The sequence below is a fragment of the Nothobranchius furzeri genome, chromosome 4 (assembly GCF_043380555.1).
Source record: "Nothobranchius furzeri strain GRZ-AD chromosome 4, NfurGRZ-RIMD1, whole genome shotgun sequence".
In the NCBI taxonomy this organism is placed as follows: Eukaryota; Metazoa; Chordata; class Actinopteri; order Cyprinodontiformes; family Nothobranchiidae; genus Nothobranchius; species Nothobranchius furzeri.
This window is the reverse complement of record NC_091744.1, coordinates 83,738,841-83,749,416: the sequence shown is the minus strand read 5'-3', so window position 1 is coordinate 83,749,416 and position 10,576 is coordinate 83,738,841. Positions and strand designations below refer to the sequence as shown.

General features: G+C 47.0%; 1 protein-coding gene and 1 long non-coding RNA gene across 2 annotated transcripts in view; one reads left to right on the top strand and one right to left on the bottom strand.

The window, feature by feature from the left end:
- The first annotated feature begins 48 nt into the window (after positions 1-48).
- dkk3b (dickkopf WNT signaling pathway inhibitor 3b) lies at positions 49-10,002 on the top strand. Its single transcript, XM_015965227.3, has 7 exons — positions 49-303; positions 556-663; positions 738-818; positions 7,196-7,288; positions 9,325-9,469; positions 9,564-9,714; positions 9,781-10,002. Exons 1-7 carry the CDS (start codon positions 136-138, stop codon positions 9,803-9,805), a joined length of 771 nt encoding a protein of 256 aa, XP_015820713.3. The 5' UTR covers positions 49-135; the 3' UTR covers positions 9,806-10,002.
- Positions 251-10,576, bottom strand: part of LOC107389208 (uncharacterized) — a 64,190-nt gene continuing 53,864 nt past the window's right edge. Inside the window, exons 2-3 of the long non-coding RNA XR_001573408.3 lie at positions 1,644-1,690; positions 251-339 (exon numbers count right to left, since the gene is read on the bottom strand). This is a non-coding gene — a long non-coding RNA (uncharacterized lncRNA). The remainder of the gene's footprint in view (positions 340-1,643; positions 1,691-10,576) is intronic.

Sequence of the window (10,576 nt, the reverse complement as noted above, 5' to 3'; positions counted from 1 at the left end):
TGAATCCTCCAGGACCATTAAACCCACCCACCACCTCCAGAAACACTTCTCAGACTTTCCAAATAAAACGGACCCAGCTGCGTCGCGGCGCTGCGTCACAGCCGCTCCAGTTGGCTGCGCCTGGGAGGGAGGAAGATGTCGGGGATCACGCTGCTGCTGCTGTCGGGGCTCTGCGGTCCGCTGCTGCTGCGGGGCGCGGCGATGATGATCCAGCGGGGCCCGGTCAGTCTGAACGAGATGTTCCGGGAGGTGGAGGAGCTGATGGAGGACACGCAGCACATTCTGGACGAGGCGGTGGACCAGGTCTGCGTCACCTTCACTCATTCAGGGAAAGGAGGTCTGGAGATGAGGGCAAATAGAGAATGTAGCTAAAAGATTTCCTGGAAAACTTTAACTGTCTGGGACTTTATTCCCAGCTCTGATAAATCTCAGTTTATAATCTGTAAACCGCTGGATTTTTTTCACCAGAGAGATGATGAGCCATCCAGGCCTTTCATGATTCACACTTTCCCTTTAAAAAAAACAACTAAGATTAGATGATGTCATGTCCTTTAGATGACCACTGAGAATGCTAAATTCCCTCCATCTTCCCTGGATCTGCATCCCAACGGGACCATGAAGTTTAGGGATGGAACGACTCGGGTCCTGGAGAGAACAGAAAAGGTGGGCTTCCAGAAGAGATCAGAAACACGCTCCTCACACAGCTCAGCACGTGAGTTACTAGGTTTTATGTGCAGGAGACCAACAACAGAACAGGAGAGACTCGTCTGTCACACGTCCACGCGGAGATCTCTGGCCAGTGGAACAGCGTCAATCAGGTGATTTTTGTGTTTCCTGTTTATTCTGTGAGTAAAGATCAACAATGAGGTGGGAAGACAGGGCCAGTTCTAGACTGGCATATCTGAGGGGGCAATGCCCCCTCTCGCCCCACCGTAGAGCTGGCCTCGTGGGAAGAAGCAAATAGAAGCAAAATGTTTCCATCCCAAACCCAGATGAGAAGTGGATAAACAGCTGGTAAAGATAAACAAAACCAAACAGGATGTGGACATGAGCGATTACAGGTGATGCAGGTGGAGCAGGATGGAGTAAAGCACTCTGATAGAGGAATAGGACCAAACAGAACCTGAGAGGATCTTTTCAGAAACACCTGGGAGCTTCCCTCTTTCATTTTGATGTGTAAACGGTTCAAACTTTAAGGATCCTGGTTTCTTTTAACAACTTCTCCAGTCTAAGGCTCATTTTTTTAGCAGCTGGAAAAGATTCAAAAAGCAGACTTAAAACTCAGAAAAGCTCAAAATGTTGTTTTCCTCCTTTCAAATGAAGTTATTTAAAATCTAATGAACTTCCAGAGTCTGTGGGAAGAGGTGACCTGGTTTAACGGAGGCGGGGTCGTCTCTGCCCTTTTTTCCACTAAGTGAGCTCATCCAGGAAAGAGACCCACGGTTACTTTTATGGTTTTCGCCAACAGGAGGCAGCTTATGGAGAATGTTGGGCCGTTTTCCTCCACAGCAGTGGTTTTGATCTCCAGCTTTCCTGGCAGCTGTTCAGACTGTGGTTATGTTAATAGAGCTGCTGGGAAAAAAATGCCAGGATGTAAAAAAAAAAAAAAAGCCTTCAGGCCAGACTGGCCAAGCTCCACCCACCTTTCGCTCTGCAGAGCAGCAACTTCTCCTCACTTAAACCTTCAAATCTGATGAAAATACCAAAAAAGAAAAAGATTAGGATAAATAAACTTCAGTTTTGGTTTGACCAAGATCATTAAAGTTCATCAGAGTGTAACACACACACACACACACACACACACACACACACACACACACACACACACACACACACACACACACCACACACTGGATGGATCTCCAGGACTGTGATCCGATGACTCATTTGTGGCTTTAAATATTAAAAACTCCACCAAAACATCAAAAACCAACATTTGGAGCTGTTAAAGTCCAATTAAATAAAAAGTTATGTGATGTAAATACATTTGAACTCCCAAACTTTGTTGCTTTGGGGGTATTTTTGAAACAAACAACTGTCCTTGTTGTATTTTACCTGCCCGCCTCTCTGGAAAATGATAAACGATCTGGGATGTCAGTTGAGGTGGCTCGGGCATCTGGTCAGGATGCCTCCTGGACGCCTCCCTGGTGAGGTTTTCTGGGCACGTCCAGCTGGGAGGAGACCTAAAGGTAGACCCAGGACACGGTGGAGGGACTATGTCTCTCACCTGGCCAGGGAACGCCTTGGGATTTCCCCGAAGGAGCTGGCCCAAGTGGCTGGGGAGAGGGAAGTCTGGGCCTCTCGACTTAGGCTGCTGCCCCCGCAACCCGACTCCGGATAAGCGGATGAAAATAGATGGATGGACGGACGGACGGATGGATGGATGTATCTGGGATGTTTCTCATCAGAAGCCGCAGGTCCGTGCTCCCCTATGTGAGGAGGAGTTCTGCAGTCCTGCTCCTATTCCAGTCCTCGTTTCCAGAGCAGCAGAGTCCACGTGTGCTAGTGCTGAAAGGTCTCCACAACCTGGTCCTGAGCCAGAGGGGGTGCTGCGTGGGGAATCTTTGTCAGATCTTCCTGTTTAGTCCTACCGTTGCCCTGCTTTGCTTTGTCCCATGATTAAAACCCTTTAGTGATTTTTGCAGCTTGCCTCAACAACAACAAAAACAAGGTATGGCATTCAGCATGAGCATTTATCTTGTTGCCATGGCGTTGGTTAGAGGGCAGAAGTTTAAATGGGAAATTGACGCACTGAACATTTTATTAAATGAACCATGAGACTTGAATAAACTATGTGTTTAATGGGTTTTGTATGAGAACTGGATTCATGAATTAACCTGTAAACAGCTTATCTGCTCTGTGCTGCCCCCATCTGGCTGGATGTGAAAGTTCAGAGTCTAAAAGAGAGACTCCCACTCTGATGCTTCTCAGGATTATTTTAGCCCTTCATTTTCGAGGTCTGGTGCTTAATGTATTTTTAGTTTTTGCCTCAAGAGTCTTCATCAAACTTTTGGTTTCATGAATCTAATTTAAGATTTTCTGTTTTTTGTTTGGAGGACCTCTAAACCCAGATGTAAACATTTATTCGTGTAACTTTTTCAATTCAATTCAATTCAATTCAAAAATACTTTACTAATCCCAGAGGGAAATTGATTGCTGTAGTAGCGTCGTCGTCGTCGTCTTCCTCCGCTTATCCGGGTCCGGGTCCGGGTCGTGGGGGCAGCATCCCAACTAGGGAGCTCCAGACCGTCCTCTCCCCGGCCACCTCCACCAGCTCCTCCGGCAGGACCCCAAGGCGTTCCCGGACCAGATTGGAGATGTAACCTCTCCAACGTGTCCTGGGTCGACCTGGGGGCCTCCTGCCAGCAGGACATGCCCGAAACACCTCCCCAGGGAGGCGTCCAGGAGGCATCCTGACCAGATGCCCAAACCATCTCAACTGACTCCTTTCGATCCGGAGGAGCAGCGGTTCTACTCCGAGTCCCTCCCGAATGTCCGAGCTCCTCACCCTATCTCTAAGGCTGAGCCCGGCCACCCTACGGAGGAAACTCCTTTCGGCCGCTTGTATTCGTGATCTCATTCTTTCGGTCATTACCCAAAGGTCATGACCATAGGTAAGGATTGGGATGTAGATCGACCGGTAAATCGAGAGCCTGGCTTTCTGGCTCAGCTCCCTCTTCACCACGACAGATCGGCTCAGCGTCCGCATCACTGCAGACGCCGAACCAATCCGCCTGTCGATCTCCCGATCCCTCCTACCCTCACTCGTGAACAAGACCCCGAGATACTTAAACTCCTCCACTTGGGGTAGGACCTCTCCCCGACCCGGAGTTGGCAAGCCACCCTTTTCCGGTCGAGAACCATGGTCTCAGATTTGGAGGTGCTGATCCTCATCCCAGCCGCTTCACACTCGGCCGCGAACCTACCCAGCAAGAGCTGAAGGTCAGAGCTGGATGAAGCTAGGAGGACCACATCATCCGCAAAAAGCAGAGACGAGATTCTCCTGCCACCAAACTCGACACACACCACACCACGGCTGCGCCTAGAAATTCTGTCCATAAAGGTTATGAACAGAACCGGTGACAAAGGGCAGCCCTGGTGGAGTCCAACCCTCATCTGGAACAGGTCCGACTTACTACCGGCTATGCGGACCAAACTCACGCTCCTCTGGTAAAGGGACTGAATGGCCCTTAACAGAAAGCCACCCACCCCATACTCCTGGAGCGTCCCCCACAGGGTGCCCCTGGGGACACGGTCAGAAGCCTTCTCCAAATGCAACAGCCGCCTCAACAATCGCAGAGTGGAACAAGGTGGCCCACTCGGAGTCAATGTCCTCCACTGCTCTCGGGACGCGCTGTAGTAGCTCAGAATAATAATAATAATAATAATCAAGTCATCAAAGAGTTGTTGTATATTACAATGGCTGTTGGCAGAAAGGATCGCCAGTAGCGGTCAGTGTTGCAGCCAAACTGAAGAAGCCTCTGACTGAAGACACTCTTCCGCTGTCGGACAGTCTTGTGAAGAGAATGCTCAGGGTTGTCCATCATTTTCTTGATTCTCTGGAGAATCCTTCTTTGTTCATCTCCTCCAGTGGTTCCACAGTCGTCCCCAGAACAGAACCAGCCTTTTTTATTAGGCTGTTGAGCCTTTTCAGGCCCCTGCTTCTGATGCTGCTACCCCAACAGACGATGGCTGAAGAGATTACACTCTCATCAACAGACTTGTAGAAGATCTGCAGCATCTTGCTACAGACACTGAAGGACCTAAGCGTCCTCAAGAAGTGCAGTCTGCGGTGTCCCTTCTTGTAAACGGCTTCGCTGTTCTTTCTCCAGTCCAGTCTGTTGTCCAGGTGAACTCCAAGGTATTTGTATTCCTCAACCACCTCCACTTCTTCTCCCATGATGGAAACAGTGTTTGACTCCACCCTGTTTCTTCTGAAGTCTAAAATCATCTCCTTTGTTTTGTTCACGTTCAAGGTCAGATGATTGTTTCCACACCATGCCACAAAGCGCTCCACCAGCTCTCTGTACTCAGCTTCCTGTCCATCTCTGATACACCCGACAACTGCAGAGTCATCTGAGTATTTCTGTAGATGACCAGTCTCTGATTTGTACTGGAAGTCTGAGGTGTACAGGGTGAAAAGGAATGGTGAGAGTACAGTCCCCTGTGGTGCTCCAATGTTACTGATCGCCTGGTTTGATGTGCAGTTCTTCAGCCTCACAAACTGTGGTCTGTTTGTCAGGTAGTCTTTAATCTAGGCGATAGTTGAGGCCCCCACCTGTGTCTTCTGGAGTTTCTGGCAAAGTACATCAGGTTGGATTGTGTTAAATGCACTGGAGAAATCAAAGAACATGACCCTCACAGTGCTGCCTGCTTTGTCCAGATGACAGTGGATTGGTTGAAGCAGCTGGATCATGGCATCTTCAACTCCAACTCCATGGCGTTAAGCAAACTGCAGCGGGTCCTGATATGTCCTAGTTTGCTTATTCAGGTGGACCAACATGAGTCTATCCAGGACCTTCATGATGTGGGATGTCAGGGCAACCGGTCTGTAGTCGTCATTGACTGATGGGCGAGTTTTCTTTGGAACTGGAACAAGGCAGGATGTCTTCCACAGGAATCTTCTTCTGGGCCAGGTTGAGGTTGAAGAGGTGCTGCAGAATCCCACAGAGCTGCTCTGCACAGGCCTTCAGTACTCTGGGGCTGACACCATCTGGACCTGCAGCCTTGTTCCTGTTCAGTCTCTCCAGCTGCCTCTTCACCTGACATCTAGAGACAGATAGGTGGGAGGGTGAGGTAAATGGGGCAGCAGCATCTACTGACTTGGCTGAAGACAGATTTATAGAACCAGAAGAGTCCATGACTGCGTTAGAGGACAAAAGAGCTGGCGTGTGACAGGAAAATGTTGGATCAGAGGAGGATGGGATGTCTGATTGGCTGGGGACAGGCAAGGAGAATGCTGGGTTTGTTCTTGAACTGAACCTATTGAAGAACTTGTTCAGTTCATTGGCTGTGTCCAGGCTGCCATCTGTGCAATCCTTCCTCTGCTTGAAGCCTGTGATCTTCTTCATCCCTGACCAGACATCTCTGATATTGTTCCTCTGTAGTTTGTTCTCCAGCTTCTTCCTGTATGCCTCCTTGCTGTCTCTGATCTTGATCTTCAGTTACTTCTGTATACTCCTCAATAATTCCCTGTCTCCCTCCTTGAAGGCTCTTTTTTTCTCATTTAGCAGATTCTTCAGTTCACTGGTGATCCAGGGTTTGTTATTAGCGAAGCATCTCACTGTTCTGGTGGGTATGATGTTGTCCACACAGAAGTTTATATAGTCAGTGACACATCCAGTCATGGCATTGATGTCCTCTTCATATCCTTGGCAGAGAGTCATCCAATCTGTGGTCTCAAAACAACCCTGCAGGGCTTCTTCAACGTCCTGTGACCATTTTCTCACAGTTCTTCTTGTCACAGGTTGCCTCTGAACATTTTATTATTTGTGCTTCATTTCTTTTTATTTGAATCAGACAAACCTCATGTTTAGTCTAATTAAAATAACTTGTTTAAATAAATAAAAATTTAAATGACAGTTTTTTAGAAACTTGTTCCTACAGATGTTTGTATTTTCTGGGACCTCACAGCCTCTGGGATCATCTGGAACTTCTTGTGAAGGACAGCAAAGCTTCGAGAGAAATATTCCAGCACATTTCCATATCATAAATAAACAGTAATTGAGTCCAAATGTGACTCAGATATAATCAAGTTTCAGCTCTAATTATGTCCCAGATGTAAAATTTAGTCTCCTTTGTCTTTAGCCCTGACTCTTCCTGGACAGAGCACAGCGACCCCATTTTGTCTGAAAAATATCAACAAAACAGCCTTGTTATTTAATTATTCCCTTTATGGAATACCAGGATTGGAAAGCAGAGTCAAGAGGCACAGAGGTCATTGCAGCTGTCCATCATTACAGTTGCTATGGAAACAAGCCGGCTGGCAGAGCCACAGCTCCAGAACTCCTCAGCACTTTACTCTGAAAAGTCACGTTTAGCTGAAGATGTTTTACATTCATGTGCTTGTTTCTTTCTTTTACTCATAAATTTGACATTAAATTTAAGATGTGACCAAAAGCAACCCACTTTGTTAATTATCGGTTTTGTATTTCAGTCTGTTGGCTTGTTTAAACCGTTGTCTGTCCAACCACAGGAATGCATGGTGGACGAGGACTGTGGAGACCTGAAGTACTGCCTGTATGAGATAGAGAGCTCCAAGTGCCTCCCCTGCATACCAACAGATATGGTGAGGGTTCAGCCAGCCGATGTTATCACCCGAACCACACACACGCACACACGCGCGCGCACACACACACACACACACACACACTGGAGGTGGTGATGAGCAGTGGCAGATTTAGCAATTTGGGGGCCCAAGGCGAACACAGACATGGGGCCCCCTTACACTACATTTTCGACAATCTTATCTTTAACTGGATTTGTGAAACTCTCCCCTCTTCTGACATGAGTTATTTTCACTTTTTATTAGTCCTTCTCTTTTTTCCTGTCTTTCTCTCCTTTTGAGTGCTTTCAATATTTGCTCTGCTTTCTTCTTCCTGTCAGTGCTCCGGTGCTTTTGCCTTTATTGTTTTATTTTTTCTATTTTCCATTTTGGTCAATGTTTTCCTCCCTTTAAACATTTTCCATTGTCTTTCCTTTTCTGCTTCCTTTTGAGGTTTACATAGAAAAATGACGTCACTTTCGGAAGTGAAGATAAAAGCTTTTTTAAAGCGAGGTGCTTCTTTCTCTTACTGGAGCCACTAGGATAACTCCATTTCATGCTGAATGTTTTGACTGCCGCTTCGAGTTTGTCACGCATGCACCCGCCTCTCTTCTTTTTTTCTGCTTTCTCTTCTTCTTATTTGTGGTCTTATGGCACTTGGCAAACAACAGTTTGGTGCATTACCGCCACCAACTGGATTGGAGTTTTATGACTACCAATCACTTCCTGTTTGTGCATCGGCATCTTAAAGGACTAGTCCATTGTGGCATTAACAGAGGGGTGCCAGCAGTCAGGTCTAGGAGGCCCCCCAATATAAGGGGGGCCCAGGCGGCCGCCGACCTATGCCTAATGGTAAAACCGCCTCTGGTGCTGAGCTACAACGTAGCCACATGCAGCTGCCCCAGGGTGCACTGACAAAGAGCGGTTGCTGAGCGCCAGCACCACCGGTCTCTCCGACCACCACAAGGACACAACACCTGCAGCAGTTTATGGGTTGGGTACCATCTGCCACCATCGCCCCACCTCTAAATCAGCTATGAGTTGTAATAAAATGTCAAGAATTAGAAGAAAAATGAGTCGTTTATAAACTCTGAGGCAGATTAACTCAACGGGGAAATGTGTGAAAAATGATGAAGCAAATCTAGAGTTTATGAAGAAATCTCAGTCAAAATAAAACAAGAAGTAAAGCTGAGGAAGAAACAGAACACCCAAGAATCCAAAATCCAGGCAAACGCTCCGAACCCTTCACACCACTTACTTAGAAACCCATCCACCCATCCATTTTTTGAACCCGCTTGTCCACGTAGGGTCACGGGGGGGGGGGGGGGGGGGGGGGGGGGCTACCTCCAGCGGTCAACAGGCAATCAGGCGGGGTACACCCTGGACAAAGAGCCGGTCCATCACAGCGCAACACAGAGACACACAGGACAAACAATCATGCACACACACTCACACCTAAGGACAATTTAGACAGACCAATTAACCTAACAGTCATGTGTTTGGACTGTGGGAGGAAGCCGGAGTACCTGGAGAGAACCCACACATGCACAGGGAGAACATGCAAACTCCATGCAGAAAGATCTCAGTCCGGGAAGCGAACCGAGGACCTTCTTGCTGCAAGGCAACAGCTCTAACCACTTAGAAACCACAAAACATAAAAGGATAATCTGTTTAGAATATTTATAATCCTTTCAGCTCAAACGGATGACGACTATGTGGTTTTATAAACCGTGATTAAAACTTTATTTTTAAAAATGTTTGAACATCTTAACATTATCGTTACACACTCCCCTCCTGCAGTAAACCATCTGAGTCAACGTTTTGATTAAACAGCCACATCCTCTTTCAGCGCTGCACATTAACGGGAACTTTTCATCGTTTTTACGTAAAACAGGCTCACAGGAACCTGGTCATAGGTAAATAATCACATTAGAAGTCAGGGGGCCAAAACGTATATTTTTGTTAGCTTAGGGGTCAGCCACCTGCAGGAAAGAGATTAATGGACATGCAGCAGCGCGTGCTTCACATGCATGTTTGCATATCTGTGTTTCTCCGCTCAGCCCTGCACGAAGGACGAGGAGTGCTGCTCACATCAGATGTGCGTTTGGGGTCAGTGTAGTGTGAACGCCACCAAAGGAGCAGAAGGGACTATCTGTCAGGGTCAGAGCGACTGCAGGCCGGATCTCTGCTGCGCCTTCCAGCGAGGTCAGAGTCTTAAAGACGTTTAACTGAGATTAAACACCAAGAGTTGGCGTAAACAACGCCAGGCTATGACTCACTTCTCTGCTGCTTCCACCAGAGTTTTTGTTTCCAGTCTGTAACCCCAAACCTGCGAGAGGGGAGGCCTGTCTGAGCCACCCTAACCTGCTCATGGACATGCTGGCCTGGGATCAGGAGGGTCCCCGCGATCACTGCCCGTGCGCGGACAACCTTGAGTGCAAACCTCACCGGTGAGCATGAACGCAGCACGAATCCAACATAAACGCTGTCCTAAAACTTCTGTTTCTCTTTTACAGCCGTGGCTCCGTGTGCGGAGGGTAGAACCAGAGAAGTTGTTCAGACCGGATCCAAACTGGTGATGATGGTGCTGAATTCAAACTAAGGACCAGTCAACATGAAGATCAGCAGTTTTAATGGACCAAATGTCTCTTTAAGGCAGCGTTTGCACTGGTTGTATTATTTATGCTTTGCTGCAAGAGTGTGCTGAAAAACGAATAAATGAAGGGACCCGAATTTAATTTTTACTGGAAAGTTTTATTTCTTTGTGGAAAGATGGGTTTTATTAAATAACCAGTTCTTATTGTATTTGCTAATCAGAGCATTGAACACTAGAGGGCAGACATTCATCTTTTTTTTGTAGGAGCACAACCACAAATATTCAGTCCAATTCTATAAAGCACATGATCTGATGCTGATCTCTTTATACACACACACACACACACACACACACACACACACACACACACACACACACACACACACACACACACACACACACACACACACACACACACACACACACACACAGATTTATATTTTCCAATCTAATTCAGTTTATTTCTAAGGCACGGTTTAAAAACCAGTGACTGAAGGAACGAGATCACAAATACAAGCGGCCAAAGGGCTCTCCCTTAGCGATAGGGTGAGAAGCTCGGTCATCCGGGAGGAGCTCATAGTAGTAGTAGTAGAAGAAGAAGAAGAAGAAGAAGAAGAAGAAGAAGAAAAGATCCTTTCTATAGCGCCTCTCAAGATAAAAATCACGAGGTGTTTCACGAAAACAAAATATGTAAAAAATATTTTTTTTTAATTTAG